General features: G+C 40.5%; 2 protein-coding genes and 2 non-coding genes across 4 annotated transcripts; 2 read left to right on the top strand and 2 right to left on the bottom strand.

Moving 5' to 3' along the window:
• The first annotated feature begins 484 nt into the window (after positions 1–484).
• Positions 485–4,846, top strand: exosc9 (exosome component 9). Its single transcript, XM_029500115.1, has 12 exons — positions 485–649; positions 813–907; positions 1,069–1,188; positions 1,392–1,494; positions 1,615–1,752; positions 2,043–2,125; positions 2,661–2,793; positions 2,958–3,046; positions 3,150–3,296; positions 3,409–3,569; positions 4,310–4,388; positions 4,520–4,846. Exons 1-12 carry the CDS (start codon positions 584–586, stop codon positions 4,581–4,583), a joined length of 1,278 nt encoding a protein of 425 aa, XP_029355975.1. The 5' UTR covers positions 485–583; the 3' UTR covers positions 4,584–4,846.
• Positions 4,847–5,034: 188 nt separating this feature from the next.
• On the bottom strand, positions 5,035–5,106 carry trnaq-cug (transfer RNA glutamine (anticodon CUG)). Its single transcript has one exon. It is a non-coding gene; the product is annotated as a tRNA-Gln (tRNA).
• A 171-nt stretch (positions 5,107–5,277) lies between these two features.
• Positions 5,278–5,351, bottom strand: trnai-aau (transfer RNA isoleucine (anticodon AAU)). The gene has a single exon. It is a non-coding gene; the product is annotated as a tRNA-Ile (tRNA).
• A 1,164-nt stretch (positions 5,352–6,515) lies between these two features.
• On the top strand, positions 6,516–11,198 carry LOC115050460 (high-affinity choline transporter 1-like). Its single transcript, XM_029513327.1, has 8 exons — positions 6,516–6,702; positions 6,871–6,984; positions 7,279–7,434; positions 7,541–7,689; positions 7,951–8,094; positions 8,697–8,850; positions 10,313–10,530; positions 10,635–11,198. Exons 1-8 carry the CDS (start codon positions 6,519–6,521, stop codon positions 11,196–11,198), a joined length of 1,683 nt encoding a protein of 560 aa, XP_029369187.1. The 5' UTR covers positions 6,516–6,518.
• Positions 11,199–20,155: the final 8,957 nt, after the last annotated feature.

Genomic DNA, 20,155 nt, shown 5'->3' with positions numbered 1-20,155 from the left:
GCGTTCACGTGGCGCCCAAACAGTAATTCATAACGAAAAAGGGGAAACCGCGATGTTGACAATGACTGTAGGTGAAATGGTAGAGAAGATATTGAAGACATTTTACATCTACATATCGTATTATTAGCTGCGGTTTAGATTTATATAGATACATATATGGCTAAACAATTGATTGCTTGTACCAAAGCATTTGAAATTGTATTAGGAAAAGTCCAAATTACGACTTTACGATGAGTTTCCCAATGCATCCGAAACTCACCCTGCGACCGATTTCAAAGTAAAAGCTTATCACCAGTAAATTCAGCTAAAATGCTTTGCGAACGGAGCGCCTAGGTACATCTGGATCTACGTCAATAATCACTACCATGCCAAAAAACGTTGTTTTTTTCACAGTCCTTGGAAAGAGGATAAGAAAAAGAATGATATTGCCCGAGCTCTTACTGTGGCATTTCCTATGCACTTCCGGGGTAGAGTTCAGAAAACATTGATGCGGCCACATGCTAGTGGGATCGGTGGTTTTCCAGGAGTGATCATATTAATCATATTAAATTAAAATAGTCCCGCATCTACACAAACCCGCAGAATGAAGGACACACCGTTAGCCAACTGTGAGCGGGATTTCTTACTTAAAGCTTTCGAGGAGAAAAAGGTGCGCTGCCTCCTAACATGTCCCAACTTCAGTCCAATGATGCAGCTGATGCTTTCATCAAAAGCACTGTTTGGAGGGAAATGAAGCATTTATGTAGCTGGAGAAGCCTTGTTGTCCACGTCCATAGATGTTGACACTCACCTGTCCTGTCCTTTCCCTGCAGCGCCTGGATGGGCGGCAGACATATGACTACAGGAAGATAAAGATCACGTTTGGCACCGACTATGGATGCTGCTTTGTGGATCTGGGGAAAACAAGGTGAAATTATGACGAGATCGTTTTATACTCTTGCAGTGTCCGCCTGGTGAACCCGTTCATGAGTAGCACTTTGTTGTGGTTAAAAATGAGCTCCCTCCATTCCCATTTCCGTCTTGAATTAGAATTTTCCTGTGATTATCTATGATATCTATGATCTGCAGGGTCATGGCTCAGGTGTCCTGTGAGCTGGTGGCTCCTAAAGACAATCGACCAAATGAGGGAATCTTGTTCTTCAATATCGAGCTGTCACCCATGGCCTCGCCTGTGTTTGAACAGGGCAGGTGAGGCAACATTGAGATCAGAGATAAAGCATGGCCACTAAATCAACAGTTGTATTACAATATTAGCCAAATTAATGATGGCAGCACATGGACTAGTTTATATTTACTTTTCTGCTAACACATCTAATAGATTTTATGTTGAGAGAGTGAGACACAGTGGTGCAGTGAGTGTAAATCATCTGTGGTGACGTCTTTCTCCCCAGACAGTCTGAGCTGTCAGTGAAGCTGAACAGACAGCTGGAGAGATGCCTGAGGAACTCCAAGTGCATTGACACAGAGTCTCTATGTGTGGTGTCTGGAGAAAAGGTGACAAAACAAGCAAACAAAAACAACACACACTCACCAAAATTACACACAGAGGATATACGATAAAATAGAACAATGTGATGATAGTGTCTGTGAATGTGTGTGCATGTGCGTGATCAGGTGTGGCAGATCAGAGTGGATGTTCACACACTGAATCATGACGGGAACTTGATGGATGCTGCCAGCATTGCAGCTATCACTGCTCTGTGTCACTTCAGACGCCCCGATGTCGCCATCCAGGGTGATGATGTCACAGTGGTGAGTGACCAGCCGCCGCAGCAGGTGGTGACTCTGCTGCATTGAATATACAGCAAAATGGCTGATGATGCAAATGAAAAGCCATCTGACTTATCTGCACTTATGATATTAAAAGTGAAACATAACATGGACCTACAACAGATAACCTCTTTGTTTACATTTCAAAACAAACATGTTCAAAACAAACAATGTGGACAGATCTGATATGGTAGGAGTAATGTGTAGCTTTTTTTTTTTTTGTGCTACTTTGTGGTGATTGTGACTTTGCATTCAATTCTGCCCTCCATCAGTATGGTCCAGAGGAGAGAGACCCCATTCCTCTGAGTATCTACCACATGCCCATCAGTGTCAGCTTCTCCTTCTTCCAGCAAGGGTAAGCCTCATCCATGTACAGTCAATGCTGAATATATGTTATGATTTAATTTCCTCAGATCACTTTAATTGATGGATCACAGCTTTATCACTTGGAAACGACAGCATCCAGCAATGTCTAAACACTGTAATAAACAAGACAGTGTACCTTTAGGTATTTATACTACCCTTAAATTTGAAAGGGGGGTTAGGAGCAAATCTCTTTCACAACGTTTTTCTCTGTGCAGCCAGAGGAAACGATCTGACTTAATAATAAAGTTTATACATCATTTTTGCTTTATATTATATTATAGTAAAAACACAACACAGCTGTGCTACTTTAAGATTAAACACCACTCCCTTTGTCCACATAGGCTAAATCTCCTTTCTTCTCTTACATGTGTCACATTGAATAATATCACATCATTCTGTTCCTGTGTTAAATGTCTACCCTTTGCTCTTTTATTCTTTTGGAGTAATTTTAAGAGACAAACAGAAATGAGCACTGACCTTCTCCATACCCACTCTTCTTTCTACACCTCCATTTCATTCTGCAGAACTTATCTGCTAGTGGATCCCTGTGAGCGGGAGGAGCGGGTAATGGATGGCTTGTTGATGATTGCCATGAACAAACACAGAGAAATCTGTTCCATCCAATCCAGTGGGGGTATCATGCTGCTGAGGGACCAGGTGAATGGAGCCAGAATCTCAGTATTCTATTGTTATCTATCATATTAGTTGCAGCCATGATGAGATCTATCACTTAATTTTAGTGATTTATACATTTCCATAACTCTGGGAAAAGCAGCTTTATCTTCTATATAACTCATATTTTCCACTAATTTGATATGAAGGTTATGAGATGCAGTAAAATCGCCAGTGTCAAAGTGTCTGAGATCACAGACCTCATCAGCAAAGCCCTGGAAAATGACAAGAAAGCCAGGTGAGTGACATTTACTTCATTCACTTTACTATACTGCAGTATTGACTTTTGAAAGTTTTGTTGTTGAATTAATATAAGAATGCTGTATTTCACAATTTTCCAGGAAGGCAGGTAGCAAGTGCGGTTTTGCAGAGTCTATTCCTCAGGAACGAATCACGGCTCTGAAAATGGAAGGGACTCCAGTGGACGTGGAGGGTGTGACAGAAAGGGCCAGTTACGTCGTTCAGAAAGCAGGAACCCCACCTCAGACGTATCCTAAACTGAGCAGGAGTAACAGCTGCGTCAAAAAATGTCTAAATCTCCCCTTTTTCTGATGCTTTGACATACTGTATACACTGTGGCTTCTTAACTGTACATCTTAGGGTCCCATCCCCAGTGGTGCCCCTCCCAGGTGTGGGCCAGGTGGGGGAGGGCATACACAGTACATGGGGAATGGAGGAGGAGGAGGAAGAAAATAACATCAGTGGTGATGAAGAGGACAAGGTCATACAGATGGAAGTGGATAAAGAAGATAGCAAAAGAGGTAATTATTATTATTATTGTAGTTTGCATCTTGATTCCATGTTAAATTTTCATTGATGGAATTTTCTCTTAAGAAGCAAACAAAAGCCAAAACATCAACGATAAAGATAAGCTGAGGAAGCAAAATTTAAAAAAGTAAAGTAAAAACAAGTGTTATCAAACATTCAAACATTTGAATGCTTTTGTGTCAGGTGATTAAAATTTTCTATATTTTCTACATTTTTCACTTATGCTAAATGCTTTCCTCTATTTTATTGTTACATTTTGTTATATACCATCAATTCTTTATTTAACAGTGTTTTTTTTTTTTTTTTTTTTTTTTTTACAATCGAAATTATTCCTTGAGGGTTGAAAAATATGAGAGAAAAAAAACAGATTCAATTAATCTGAGATAAATAGCAGTTAGTTTCTGAATCACCCGGGTTAATGATTCAAACCTTCGTACTGAATCAAGAATCAAGAGTCCGAGGTATCCATTAACCCGGATCCTACGAGAGTCCTCTGGTTGGCTGCAGCTAAATTCACAAGGAGAGTCAGAGGATTTGTTTTGTGCACAGTTCTGAATCAGATCATTCATCTGAATCGGTTCACTGACCCAGGTCAGTGGTCTTACTGGAAACCGGACTCATGTGATTTGGTTCACTGACTTCACTCCACTCAGTGAATCGAGCGGCCCCCCCGTCCATAAAATGGACCGAGCTTACCACTTCCAATAAATAGGGAATTTGTTTTGTTTTATAGGAGATGTGGTTGAAATATCTGACAGTGAAGAGGAGGAAGTTGTTATACTTAACCCAGAGACACCAGACAAAACTCCTAAGTAAGTGAACCAATTGCTTTATGTTATGTTATATATATATATGTTATATATATATATATTATATATATATAGCTATATATATAGCTATACATACATACATGAAGAGAACATGTTTTTTTTCCCTTTTTCAGAAGCAAACCACCCAGTTCACACCAGAAGGTGGCAGCAAAAACCAAGAAAAAACAGAAAAAATGAATTATGGAGTCTTGTTTTCACTTGTTTTTACTGCATTACAAATTCCACATATAGACTCTGACTTTAAAATGATTCCTGTCTGCCATGGGAGACAATTTGAGTCAAATAGTTAGACGAGAAAACTGATGTTTACCTATGTCAGTGGTTCTTTGATTGGTTTCTTTGTGTCACTTTTTGCCAATGTTTTATTTGTAAAAAAAAAAAAGAAAAAAAAGAATGTGATTTATTTGCTGATTATAAATAAACTTGCGTGTGTGGCTGGAAAGACAAACGTTTCATTGAGTGCTTGCAGTAGGAAGTAGTGCCCTGTAAGAAACAACCATTTCGCCTGTATTTATTGAAATTGTGGCTCTACCTAGTGGTGATTATTGCGCTGTGCGTCACTACGCAGTTGAATATAAAGCATTGGGAAGGCACAATGGCCAAAAAAAAAAAAAAAAAAAAAAACTACAGGTTCCACCGAGATTTGAACTCGGATCGCTGGATTCAGAGTCCAGAGTGCTAACCATTACACCATGGAACCACACGTGTGTAGGTCCGCGGAGGGGTTTGTCTTATATTAACTATACAATCACTGTGTCCATGTTAACGACGGGTAGGATGATCTTAGCGGAAAACCAGACCGTAATAAAAAGGGGTCATTACTGGTATTTTCGTATTAAAAAAAAAAAAAAAAAAAAAGGAAAAGCTAGCTTGGCCCGTACGGGGATCGAACCCGCGACCTTGGCGTTATTAGCACCACGCTCTAACCAACTGAGCTAACCGGCCGTGAAGCGAATTTTGCACCACTCTGTACAAATACCATGAGAACCACACCAGAGGAGTGCCTGAGCATCGGATATCTGCTGCCTTTATGAGTGATGCCCCCCCTTTCTTATATATCTATTCATTTTGTTTCCCTGAGCGCTTGCCCCTCTTGGTTGCTGTCCGGCCCCACTGGTTGCTCTGCTGTAAATTAAGCGCTTTCAAAATTTAAACCAAAACAAGACAGCAGTGTTGTTGTCTTTGGATTTCATTGGACCGTCTGACTGAAGCACAGGTTCTTCCACAGCAGAGGACCGGATGCACACATGTCACGGTAAATTCAGCCAAAGCGATCTGCCAACAGCACTCTGCCTCTCCATCACCAAGTCCTCAGAAAGGCATCTGCTATTGTTGTACAATCCAGCTTTGTGTAACTTCACAAGGACTTGCATGATTTTAGATTGATTTACCTGTTTACATAATGTTATGCTGTCACAACATATGACAGCATAACATGAGCACTGAAGTGAGCCTGTTTTCTGCTTTGGTCATGGCTCATGGTGGTGATGTGACTTTTTTTTTTTTAAATCCTCATTGCTTTATAGTCTGTTTTTATTTTCTATCTATTTATTAATACGTTTGTTGTTTTGGCCCTGAAAGATAAGGTATGATAACATACAGTATGATAATGGTCCATTCCTACAAATCAGTCCAGCAGATGGCCAAAGTTAAGACTACAAATACTATACGTACACTTGTCGCACAGTAATGGATATTTCACGTTGGCCCTCCGATAGACTGGCAAGCTGTCCAGAGTGTACCTTGCCCTCCTCCAGAACGTTGGCTGTGATTGGCTCCAACACCCCTCTGAGCCTTATGAATAAGCAGTAGCAATGTTTTACACTGATGCTGAAATTATTGACCTGGTTTCATTCATGATTGATTCACTGTAGACTGACTGACTTATAATAACAGCATTTTTTTTTCATTGTATCTGAACATTTCTTTGTACTCTGCAATATACGACATTTCATTTAGAGTTTCTAAGTTTAGAGTCATCTAAGTTTCTACTCTTTCGGTCTCCAGTCTGTTAGTGACCTTTGTGATTGCACAATCTTTGTAAAGATACAGTGGCAGTATTTGCTGTTTATTTGGCTGATCTGTCAGTTTGCCCCATAGTTGCTGACCACCATGGCTCTGAACATCCCCGGCATGCTTGTGGTGTTGTTGTTCTACATCCTTATTCTGGGGACAGGGGTGTGGGCAGCCCAGAAGTCCCGCCAGGCTGAGAAGACCAGTCGAGGAAACAGGACTGAAGTGATTCTCCTTGGAGACAGGAATATCCACCTGCTGGTTGGGATTTTCACCATGACTGGTGAGTTCAGACTTTAATCTCAGCCAACCTGACAGTATATACAACATGTCCATAAGATTTATAAAATCATATTCAATCTGCAAGCAACAGGCTGGACATTTATTTTTTGTTCTTATTAACAAATTATTGATTCTAATATCTTTCTGTGTGTGTGTAATTCTTCTGCAGCTACATGGGTTGGAGGTGGATTTATCCTGGGCCTGGCTGAGGCTGTGTACATGCCTAAAATGGGACTGATATGGGCTCTTATGCCAATACAATACTCTGTGGCATTCATAATAGGTAAAGCACACTAGTTTTAACACACACATTTTTTTTCCCATGAGCAAGATGTATTTAATATCAAATGAAGAATTTCCATCACTATAACATGAACAGGTCCAGCCATTTAGATTTGCTATACTGACAATATACAGAGAGAGGAGCAAGTGAGACAGAGTAAGAGGGAGAGGAGAGAGAAGACATCACCCACTGCTAATAAATAAAAGTTTTTATAAATGCATCCAGATATCAAACTAATAATAATAAAAAAACAATGTAGTGAAATAATAGTTTAAACATCATCCACTGTACCAGGGGGTCTTTTCTTTGTCAAGCCGATGAGGGACATGAAGTATCTCACCATGATGGACCCCTTTCAGATAAAGTATGGCAACGTGCTGAGTGGAGCTCTCGTGCTGCCTTGTCTGCTGGTGGATGTGCTGTGGGTGTCCTGCACACTCCTTGGCCTAGGTACACAAACTTTCAGGACACATGAGTTGAAATCACACATTTACATTTAGCGCTGGTTATTAAAGCATTTCATTTTGTGTATCTGTGTTTGTGGTTTTATCTACAGGATCAACAATGAGTGTGATACTGGACTTGCCCTATGTTTACTCTGCTTGGGTCTCATCAGTTGTTGCCATCATCTACACTTTGTTAGGAGGCCTTTATTCAGTAGCCTACACTGACATCATCCAGCTCTCTCTAACCTTCCTCAGTTTGGTGAGTTACAGCATCTTGTACAATGACACATCTTGACTTCAAATTTTACAGGTTAATAAACAAGATAAACAAAGAATGTTAACTATGCTAAATCTAAATGTCTGATTTCAGGCATAACATCAATTTGGAATTTTTGGAAGAACATGTTAGCTGCAAATACGCGGGTTTCCACCTGAAAGTCTTCTTTCTCCTGTTATCTGACAAAATAATCATATTGGTGTGAAAATGAGCCGGTCTGATGAACTTGTTATCTGTCTGCAGTGGCTGTGTGTCCCCTTCCTTCTGCTCAGCCCCACTTCCACAAACATTGCCCAGACTGCTTTCAATCACACCTTTCAAGAGCCCTGGGTCGGCACCCTGGATCAGGACAAAGTCTGGGCGTGGACTGATGACTTCCTGATGCTGGTAAGATGAATATTCATTCATCAGTAGCATACTTCTTTGACTGACTGGACCTGAATCTTTCGGCTCTTTCAGCACCTCCACTAATTTATCACACGGGTCAAAGTGCAGTTTCATAACTAAATTTTCTCAAGGACATTATTATTTTCCCTGGATAATTGCTTGCTGGTTATTTGCACTGGCTTCCTCTTGTGACTCAGAAACATCCTCGTTTTTCAGTGTTTTCACTACAGAGTTTCTCAGATACCAAACCCTTACTCCTGTAAATGCCAGCGTCTGTATTGAACTGGAATGTGGTTGCTCTGGTTTCCTTCTACAGTTCACAGAGAACTGTGGTGGACCTTCTGTTCAACCAGTGACCCAACCCGAGTGTTTGGATGCCTTTTGCCCAATGCACTCTGGGACAACCCACTACTTTGAATTGGAGCAAATATAGTTGAATAAATGAACCACAGAGAGAAAACGATTTCAGTTTGTCGGAGCATTATCAGTATGTGTCTTCCTGAGCTTAATAGTACAGTATGATGGAGAAATGCACTAAACCAGTGTGTGTGTTCTCATCATCTTCCTTCGTCTTCGTCCTGTCCTTCTGCTCTGTTTTCCAGGCCCTCGGCAGTGTCTCGTTTCAGTGCTTCCACCAGAGGACGCTGTCTGCCTCTTCATCACAAACAGCCCAGTTTACATGTTATATCGCTGCTGCTGTCATTGCCATACTGGGAGTCCCACCGGTGTTGGTTGGGGCTGTTGCCGCCTCCACGGGTGAGAACTAAATGTTCAGATCGTGGTTGTAAATTTTGCCAATTACAGTTGTTTGTTTTTCAGGCCTTTTTTTTTAGTTCAGTTGCTTTTGTACATTTAAGTTTGAGTACAGATTTTAATTAACTATAGCCTCCTCAGGCGAGTGTTGGGCCAGAAATGACATGTACATTATAGCTTGAAGTTAGTCTTCTTTGGAAGAAGTCTTCCAAAGAAATAAGTGTGTATTGGAGACCCAAAAACAACAGATAACACTCCTTTCTTGGCTTCCTGTGAAAATATTGTTTGTCCACTTACTTAAAATATTACCTTGCTTTTTATAGCCCAAACACAGTTTTTTCAGTTATAATCAAGAGGTTCTTGTGACACCAGTGTTAAACATCGCCCATACTATAACACTCACACTTTACACAACTCGATACCTGGAACACAAAGCTAAATTCTTCTTCTTGAATGTTTATCATTTACAGAAGTAGTAACGCAGTTCATTATTCAAAGTTTCATTCCCTGTCTGAACTGGAATAATTCAAAACAAATAAAATTACTCCATTCTTTCATTAGAGTGGCTATTAACTTGGAGCTTCTGCTGAACTAAATGTTTAGGTTGTGAAAAGCTGCTCGATCAGTGTGGCTTTTCTTTTTTTTTTTAGTTAAGTTTAAATTCCTACGTTTAAGTTTAAAAACAGATATAAATTATCTATAGCCTTTAAAGCTCACCTAGCATTAGAACTGCAGAATATATAATATATATAATATTATATTATATAATATATATATAATATTATCATTTTGTGATAAATACTATTTGTGTTGTCCTTCTACCTTTTTTATTATTGAATGTATGTGTGCAAATTTTGATTCCTTTGTGTTATGTTGAGACCTTCTAAAATAAAATTCACATCACCTCGGATGTTGTTGACTAACTAACTGGTGAGTCACCACCAGAGAGCTGAGTTGAACAGTCGTTAACGTCTTACAATTTGCTTCTAGATATACAGACAAAGAAATTTATAAATCTGGTCCATGACTGGACTTTGGGAAGCAGAGGATCGCTTACTATTCACTGAGCTTCACTTCCATCATAACAAAATGAACTACTTTTCCTGCTTGTATCATTACTCCGAAAGGATGAAATGGGATAAACTGCTAACTAACTGCTGAAGAAAGAAACAGATCTAACAAACATGTAAACATGTAAAGAACAAAAACACCAGCAACGGGAAATGAGATGACATGTTTACTGCAGCACTGAAACACCACAGGACTTTAAATCTGAAACAATAAGAGGAACATGCAGAAAATAAGGCCTCACATGAAATGCAGATGTGGCCAATTCTACATATGAAACAGAAAGGCGTAGAAATAAAGGCCTGTTTCTATTGTCTGTTACATTCTGCCTGTCAGAAGCTTAAAATAACTTGATTTTTTAAGTCACAGTTAAGTAACAGTTCTTTCTGTTGTGTAGACTGGAACAGGACACTGTACGGGTCTCCCCCTCCATATGTCAGAGGTGAACAGAGCTTGGTCCTTCCCCTGACGCTACAGTACCTCACTCCGTCTTACATCTCAGTCATTGGAATCGGAGCTGTGGCTGCTGCTGTCATGTCCTCCACCGACTCTGCCCTCTTGTCTGCTGCTTCAGTTTTCTCCTCAAACATCTACAAGAACATCCTGCGTCAACAGGTAAAGACCACGCAATGTAGTGCGACAAACATGAATGACGAATGATTTAAAATAATTTCCTCTCTTTTCATCTCTTTTGCTCATGCTTTCCTCCGTGCCCTCAGGCTTCAGACTATGAAATGCAGTGGGTGATTCGGGTCACGGTGGCAGTGGTGGGTGTGGTTGGGACATCCATAACATTCTTCACAAACAGCACCCTGGTCCTCTGGATTCTCGGAGCTGATGTTTCCTACACTTTGATATTCCCCCACCTGGTCTCTGTGCTCTTCTCTAAAGTGACAAATGGTTACGGTGCCTTGATGGGTTACATCATAGGCCTGACTGTACGCATTTCATTGGGAGAGAGAGCTGTCGGTCTTCCTGTTGTTCTCTGTCTTCCTGGTTGCATACTGGTAGATGGCGTCTTCATCCAAAAGTCCCCAGTCAGAACAATCTCCATGCTCTGCACCATTATAGCCATCCAAGTCTTTTCCTTGCTGGCTTTGGCCATGTTCAACCATGGCCTGCTTCCTGAAAAGTGGGACATTTTCAAAGTAAAAAACACCATTACTGTGTCACCAACAGATGCTGTCACACAGAATGAAAATGATGGAGCTAGAAGTGATGAGGAGAGTGATGAAAATGGAGATGGACTTGCCCTACAGCCAGTGTTGCAGGCTGGAATTTGATCTTTTGGTCACAATATTTGACCTTTGCTAACATTAAGCAACTTCCAATTAGCAGCTAAAAGCAAACTGCTCTAATGTAATGCATTAAATATGTTACCTTTCTGAATTACACCCTATTTGAATCATAATTTCAAAGGGCTTAAGTGATTGGATGCCACCCAAAACCAGCAAGCTTCAACTTGTAAACTCATTAATACGGATGAGTGTATGTCTAATGTCTTTTCTTTGGAGATTCCACTTCAGATGAAGACTTAAAGGTAATATGGTTTAGTTTTTCTAGTTATAAAATACATCCCATAACAAATCATATTTCCTTTTTCTCGTGGTTATCCAGTGGTTTGCAAAGAGCCATGAAAATAAACTGACAAGAATTAACCTTACGGGAGACATTACAAAACTATTCGAAGCCAACTATATTTCTCTAAACCAATTAAAAGAAGTGATGGACGGTTTGTTGAATGGCAGAAACTAATTTCTAGATATATCTGGGTGGGAAAAAATCCCAGGATAAAACTTAAAGTAATGCAATTGCCAAAAGGCAAAGGAGGAATGGTTGTGCCAGACTTGACAGACTACTATTGTACGGCTCAGATGAGAACCCTTTGGTAGTAAATAAAATAGACTAGGAGAAGAACAGGGAGGAGCTGTTGGTCCACCTATTAAGGCCGTAATGGCAGACAGCAAAACTTCAGAATAGTCTTACAAATAAAAAATAACCCCTGGATGAAAACAACACTGAACATATGATGTGGCTTTTATCCCAAATAGGACAGATAGTAGATTTAAAATATGGATGGAAAGAGGCCTTACGGCTTATTGCTGCTTCATACATTATGGGTCTGTGAAAAGTTTTGACAATCTCAAAAAGGAATATGGTTTGGAGAGGCAAGATTTTTTCAGATATCTTCAAGTAAGGAATCGAGTAAAGACAATTTTGACAGGGGATTTGACTAGTGATATTCTGAAGATCTTTGTTTCAATTTACAAATCTGGGCGTGGAAAGAAATTGATATCTAGATTATACAAAAGTTTCCAAGACTCCTCAAAATCCAGCACTCTACATATTAAATGTAGATGGGAAAGGGAGGGAGAGCTGACCATATCCGAGGAAGAATGGGAAGATATTTGTAAACTACAGTGGAAAACAACAAATTCACACAGCTGGCGCGAATTTGGATTGAAAAACCTCATGAGATTTTTTTTTTAAGACACCTGAGACACCTAGGAAGTGGAACAAGTTGTAATATTTCAAATTGCTGTACAATTTGCACAATGTCAGCACAATGTATTTTGGTACCATGGCATTACATACGCAAGCGATAGCAAATAAATATCTAAAGATGTTACTGATTGGAGCGAAGAAGGCTATAACAAGGAAGTGTTCAAGAAATCTATACTATGGAGAAACTGACATTTGCTCTAAGGCTCCAAATGGGGCTCCAAGTGGACAGGATACATAGGAGCACGGAGACCTGAACTGCTAGAAGTACTTCTGTTGTATGACTTGAAGTACCAGTATGTTGATTTACAAATATTGCAAAGGAAGTGTGACATCCATTGTTCGAATGTTCATGTTATATTTTACATATTACAAAATGGAAGGGAGAGTAACAGGGGTAAGTCAAACTGTACATATCTGTCTGTCTTGCTGTAAACATATGGTTGTGTTGAAGCTATTTTGTATGTTTCTCCAAAAAAAATAAAATAAACAAAAAGAAAATAAATAAAAAATACCAAGTTGAAACTAATGTGTAAATGCTGACTCAGATTGTTGTAGGTTCCCATGGTTTGTGCAAGATGCAGCAGTCACTCTACATGTGTGTAACTACCTCACAAAGCACAAATAGACATTATATTTCCATTTGTTGGTGAACTCTGCTTTTACACATCAGAAGGGGCATGCACCAACTAACAACAGCACATGAATATTGATATTGCAGTAATTTTGTTGGTGGTAGTTTGATTAGTTTAAGAGCCAAATTTAAGGGAAATAATTTGATATGTGATGAATTCTAGTTTATGATCTGGAGTTAAATAGAAACTGAACTTGGATGTACAGTGGGTACAGAAAGTATTCAGACCCCCTTAAATTTTTCACTTTGTTACATTGCAGCCATTTGCTAAAATCATTGATGTGGACATATTTGCAAATTTACTAAAGAACAAAAAGTGAAATATCACAATATCACAGCAGCAAATGGCAGCAATGTAACAAAGAGTGAAAAACTTAATGGGCTCTGAATACTTTCCGTACCCACTGTAGATTCTTGAAGACACTGTAGATTCTTGAAGACACAAAGATTCAAGATTCAAAGTTGTCATATGTACAGTAAAGAAACACATTTCCCTGTACAATGAAATTCTTTTTTGCTCTCCACAATGAATGCACGCATATATAGAAAATAGATAAATCCAATAAAAACTAAAAAAAAAAAAAAGAATAAAACAGTCAACAATCTCAAAAACAGCAATAGAAATATAATACAAAAAAAAATTCAGTGTGCAAAATGAAGCAGTTTGTGTACATTATGGCATGAAGTGTGCCATAATGTCGACTACCTCATATGACAGTTGCCTGTCATATGAGGTAGTTGATGCAATTATTAACTCTTGTTTAGGAATCTGATGGCAGTGGGAAAAAAGAGTTCTTTAGTCTGCTGGTCCTACATTTCACACTTCTGTACCTCTGGCCTGAGGGCAGAAGTGTGAACAGTTTGTGCTGGAGGTGGGTGGGGTCCTTGAGGATGGTGGCAGATGCTCTGCAGAGAAGGCAGCGGAGACCTGCTGATCCTTTCAGCAGTCCTCACTGATCTCTGCAGGCGTCTGCGGTCCATGGCAGTAGTGCTGCCGCACCACACACTGATGCAGCTGGTCAATGTGTCTGCCCAATCATCAATCTTAGGCGACATGCCTAAACACAGCTGCTGTTGGGCCTTCTTGACCAGCTGTGTGGTGTTCAGTGTCAAGGTGAAGTCCTCAGTGATGTGAACGCCCTGGCAAAGCTGCTCACCCTCTACTTCAAGCTTCAAGATGAACAGTGGCTGATGAGGTCTCCTCTCCTTCCTCATGCCCACTATTATCTCCTTCGTCTTGTCCGTGTTGAAGGTGAGGTTGTTATACCTACACCATGACACCAGACTGTCCACCTCCTTCCTGTAGGCCGCTTTGTCCTCGTCAGGGATGCATCCTATCACTGCTTTGTCGTCTGTGAACTTCAGGATGATTTGTCCTTGTTGAGGCGACACAGCTGTGGGTGAACAGGGTGTAGAGGATGGGGCTGAGGACACATCCCTGTGGGGTGCCAATGTTTGTGGCAATGCTGGCTGAAGTCCTATTGCCAATCTTGACAAACTGGGGCCTGCCAGTCAGAAAGTCTAGGAGCCAGTCACAGAGGGTGGGGTGCAGACCAAAGAGTGGACAGCTGTAGTCAATAAAAAATATTCTGATGTAGGACTCCTTATTTTCCAGGTGGGAGAGGGAGTAGTGAAGGGCAGCAGTGATGGCGTCTGAGGAGGCCCTGTTGGTCCGAGAGGCGTCCGATGTGCTGCTATGAATGTGGGCCAACACCATTTCATAATGATTGGAGTGAGTACCATTGGCCGTTAGTCATTCAGGCAGGTGGGTGGGCTCTTCTTGGATGGTTGTGGTCTTGAGGCAGGTGGGGACGATGTTCTGCATTAAAATCAGGCTCTGTCCAGACTATCACACATGAAAATGTATGCACATATCTATTCATATGCACTGTATTCACAAGCCAGGAAGTCAATGCAGAAGTGCCTTTAACTTTGCCCATTACATGGTGACTCTACCGGTTCTAAGGAAGTCAATGGGAAAATCTCCTTACATTGCATTTAATTTGTTACTTTAGTGTAAGTATTTCCCAATGAGTTAATGATCTCAGTCTCTAGTTTAAAGTTTTTTTCAATACAACATGATGTTCTTTTTGGAGTTACGGTCCCATTTAAAAGGAACTAGACAGTAAAGCAGGGGGTCACAATCAGAAACAGGTTATTGTCATTGTCATTGTCAACAAAGGTTAAAAGTGCTTTCCAAAAAACATCAGTACACAAATTCATGACCACTAAAAAAACCTGGAGTTATCATGGATGTCTGTAGCTGTTGATAACACTGCACTAACTCAGTGTAGTTTTAAGTTGTGTAAGTACTGTTGCATAAATGATCTGTATGCTCATACATACAGGGTTGGTGTGGAGCAAAACACCAGAGCCTTTGGTCTGCTTCTGGTTCTGACCCCTATTATGGTCTTATGGTGACTGTCAGTGGTGTCCGATGCAGTGGCAGAGTGGCAGAGCCCAGTACGCCTCACTCTCCTCAGCTGCTCAACCCTCCATGCAAACCGGTGCAGTGCCAGTGTGGGTCAAAGCCAGCTAGGGGAGCGTGTATGGCTCTAGAACCTGAGACCATCGGGGACATGAGAGAGGTGGGTGATTGGGCAGCCGCAAGACTAGTAGCCTGACCATATGAAATATGCTTTTATATGTGCTGTGCAGTATGAAGACAAATATGTCCAACAACTTCTCATCTTTTGGTGCTCTGACAGCAGCACCATTATCCTTCAACTGAATGTTCAAAGTTTGAAGTCCACACACAGCATCAAGGTAAATCATGGATCAGCAGAAGAGTAGTGTTAAAATAACTATAAGATCAATAAATCAATTGGAGATGCCAAAATAAAACACTAACTGAGGTCCTGAATAGAGATAAAATAAAAATAAAGCGGTTATCAGGAAAGCATTTGGTGAAACCAAATCCTCCAAGGTTAGATGGTTTGTCCAGGTGGTCTGTGCCAGGGGTGATGACTGCTTGGTTATGACACCAACCTCCCATCCTAGTGGCTTGTTTCAAGGGTAGTTTTCTGAACACAGACTGCATTTCTCTGAGGACAATGCACTTTGAGGATTTCTAAGTATCTGAAGAGCACGAGGAGCAACTCAGATGCGGCTGTGAAATGCACTCAATGACAGCTGACATGAACCAGCATCTGTATGTGAATATCACCCTTTACCAAATGCCTGCTGGCATTAAAAGTTTGGCCAGTAAAGTAGTTGTGTGGAGATGTTATTCTGTCATGGTGTGACGTGATCGCACACAGCACAAGAGAAAAGATTGGAATTTCATACATGTAGTGCTGTGATTTGAAAGATAATGTGTGAGTCTCAGTTGTCAAGCCTCACTGTGTACAAATCTTGCTGCATATTTTCCACTTACACTAACATGCAAATATTGACTTGTTTGACAAAGACAGATTTTACATGCACATTAGTTGTATGCTTTTGTTATTTGGGAGAAATGAAGAAAGCTTTACGATGTTATGGAATTCAAGGCTCACCTTGTAACTAGCAGTTTCATGTGTCATAAATCTTTGTACAAAATTTCACATTGCAATAATTACGCTGATGTATTTAAAGAGAGCTATTCAGAATGTTATGATATAGGTATTGTCGTACACACACACACACACACGCACATTCAAATATGTGTTGTATAACAGAGGAGTGGTGTTGAAGTTTTTTTATAGCTACAGTAGTCTTTTGTCTTAACAACTGGGGCGTCATATTTGCTTAAAGGTGGCACAACAAACATTCAAAATAATACAATCTTTTAAGCCCTTTGTAAGAAGATCTGTCCTGTGTCACAGGTGCAACAGGTATACTCCAGTGGCCTGTAAAGCTTTGAGCTGTGCGATACTGACCCTGTACTCAGCCACGATTAAGTCTGCATATTTATCATGCAGTGCATGACAAGCCAGTGTGTCATGTGAATTATCTATGATGAATCAGAGCTCTAGCCTGCACACAAGTTCAGAGTTGCCCTGGTCGTTTCAAAGTCAGCCTCACATTTACTGTGAACACAATCAAGTACATCTTCAGTGGGAATATTTAGCAATGGTAATTAATATTATTAATTGTTGTGTAATACCACCTAATTTGTGATCATAAATTGCTGTGTGACTGTGTAATCCTCTCCAGCCCTACATCAAGAGTCTGTTCTTTTCTTCTTGGTTGGCTGATAAGAAGCAAGTCCTGCTGTATTTTCTTCACAGAGGATCACAAAGCACGAGCACAAACACATGCACACACATTAGCTCCGACAGTGGAAAAGTACTGGAAAAAGCACAGACCAATGCACACCAACTCTCATCACTGCCATCAGTAGTCCCACACACAAAGCCACAGTTACACACTTAGTGTATTGTGTGACACACAGGGATACTGTGAGGGATCACACTCATTATTTAGCCACTTACTGTATAATCAGTGTGACTATTACAGCCACAGCAGCTTGTATTTCACATGCCGTGCTTTGAGGAATTTAAAGACCAGCATCTGATCATTTCTGATAGTTCCTGTGTGTTTAGCTGACAGTATTGTATAAGGGTACGCACCAAAGTCAATAAAAGTGGTAAAAGAGAAAAAAGCAATACTTCCTTTGCTGTCTGCTTCATCATTCCAGAGAGACATTAAGGACATTAAATACAGTCTTAAAAGTCTGTTTATTGTGTTCCTCCAACTGAAATATGCACTTTCATTGTTTGAGTATAAACCTATATGACCAGTGAAAAAGGGAAATTATATGTATGATTTATGCAAAATGATAGATCATAGATCATCATTTTAGATCATCTGTTCTAAGCAAAAACTGTTACATAAGAGTCACATGCTGTGTGTATGGTATATATGTACACGTGTGTGTGTATGTATGTGTGTGTATGTACATGCATGTGTGTATGCATGCCTGTGTAAATGTTGAGCATGAATAAAAAATAGAATTTAGAAAATTCTATTTTTTTTTGTAAGTAGATGGGAACTCGCTAAACTCCTCTTGTGGAGATTCAAATTTTATTTCAAGCATGACTGACTGATGAGGTTATAACTCGTCAAATGAATGCACATATCGTCTGTGAGCAAATATCACAGCAGTTCAGAAATGGGGCGATGTGGTTAATTGTGGGTAATCAGAAGGACTGATATGGCAAGGTTTCAAGGGGGCATTGGTGTGTTTCTTTCCTTTCTCGGAAGAAATCCTGACCCTGGTCTGAAGACCGGGATGCCAGTTCTCAAATGACCAGGGTGGCTGACATGTCAGACCAGCTGCTGAGACAAGTTAACAAGAGCAACAAAATATTATCAGGACAGGATCCTTAAGAGATTGGAGAAACAGTTTCCAGATAAGAGGACAAGAGAGGATGAAGGAGTCATAGAAAAGTAGAGGAGAGAGGAATGAACCTAATCATAACCTTTTTGTGTTTCTGTGGAGTCCATAAAGAGGATGTTGTCTGAGCTCTGCCGAAGGAAAAATAAAAATAGCGCCATAATAAAATTGTGATTAATGATGGCCAAACGTGCACACTAATGCAATATGTATACATGTCTGGTTAGTTAAATTCCATTCAGCTAGAAAATACTTTATGGCTGTTAGATTATTGATCGACATTATGAGCACACACTCTAATACACATTTATTTAACCATATAACTTGCTAAAGACCCATGGTTGGAATTGTCATGCAAAGCCCAGCCCTGACCTTTTAAAGCTCTATTCAAACCTGAACCAGGACTGTCCAGGAGAGAACAACTCAATGCACTCTTAGATTTGTTTTTCAAGGACACTGCAGAATATACTAATTAGGTCAGTTCAAAAGAAGCAAAATCTGTCAAGCATTTTACTTAACACCTTCAATCCTCTACGTTGAAGCTATACAAAGCCAAAAGAGCAAAAGATAAAGTAACCAGCTGCTTTATCGTATCATGATGTCAGGCTCAGCGAGAGCACAAAAAATAAACAGATTCCTAGATGGAGAAATACAGTCAGGAATTTTAACTTAAACTCTTCCTCCCTTCAAGCATTACAACACTGAGGCACCGACTGTTGACTTCCCTGTGAGTTTGCAGAAGTAAACAAAAGCGCCAATTGAGAGGGAGGGGGCATCTATACCCAGTTTTCCTTATGGGCGGAGGTGTTGCTAAATTAAGGAGGCCACAGATGAAAGCTTTGCCTTGGTCCATCGGAGTGAGGATTTGCTGTGCACCACAGGTTATATTTATATACAGGCTGCAAAGCAAAGCAAAATTCATCTCTCAAAATAGCAGTAAAATAAAACATAGGAGCTGCTGTAGGAGCCACTACTGTCCAGGGGTCTGCAGTGAAAAGGAAAAAACTCCTCCCCCTCACGTGTTGCAGTGCTGGTGGTGCATTTATACTGAGCCTACAGCTTTGTGATGCTGTACTTTGGCAAAGCTTCAAAAGCCACTATCAGCATGCCAACATCTCCACAACAACCTTGATTACATGCTGAACCTGATCAGCTATAATATCTAGCATGTTCTCCTTATTATCTTATCTTGTAAAGAAAATGGTTGTGTCATATCTTCCTCTGTTTCCATTCTGCCTGAATGGCCGACCTGAACAGGAGGCCAAAGCATAAAACCACGCAAGCAGTTAAAGCTGAGCCTGCTACATTAATGGTGTGCACACCAACCGACCAGTCAGGTTGCACTCTGCCTGGAATCATCAGTCTTCAAGTGAAGACTTCATAATTCTATTAAAGCAGATGGAAAAATGAATTACTGTATTATGGTGAAAGAAGGTGCAGCATGGCAGCATAGTGGTTAGCGTTGTAGCTCCCCAATAAGAAGGTTGCAGGTTCGGTTCCCAGGCCTGTGTGGAGTTTGCATGTTCTCCCTGTCCCTGTGTGGGTTTCCTCTGCGTGCTCCGGTTTCCTCCCACCATCCAAAGACATGTTTGGGTTAACTGGTGACTCTAAACTGTCCGTAGGTCTGGGTGTGAGTGGTTGTTGGTCTCTGTCTGTCTCTGTGTGTTGGCCCTGTGATGGACTGGTGACCTGTCCAGGGTGACCCCGCCTTCACCCAGTGTGAGCTGATAAATGGTTGAATATGAATGAATTATTGTGAAATATTCCAGAGAGAAACATCCTTT

The sequence above is a fragment of the Echeneis naucrates genome, chromosome 1, assembly GCF_900963305.1.
Source record: "Echeneis naucrates chromosome 1, fEcheNa1.1, whole genome shotgun sequence".
NCBI lineage: Eukaryota > Metazoa > Chordata > Actinopteri > Carangiformes > Echeneidae > Echeneis > Echeneis naucrates.
Note: the sequence above shows the minus strand (reverse complement) of the source record. Positions and strands in the feature narration are given on the sequence as shown.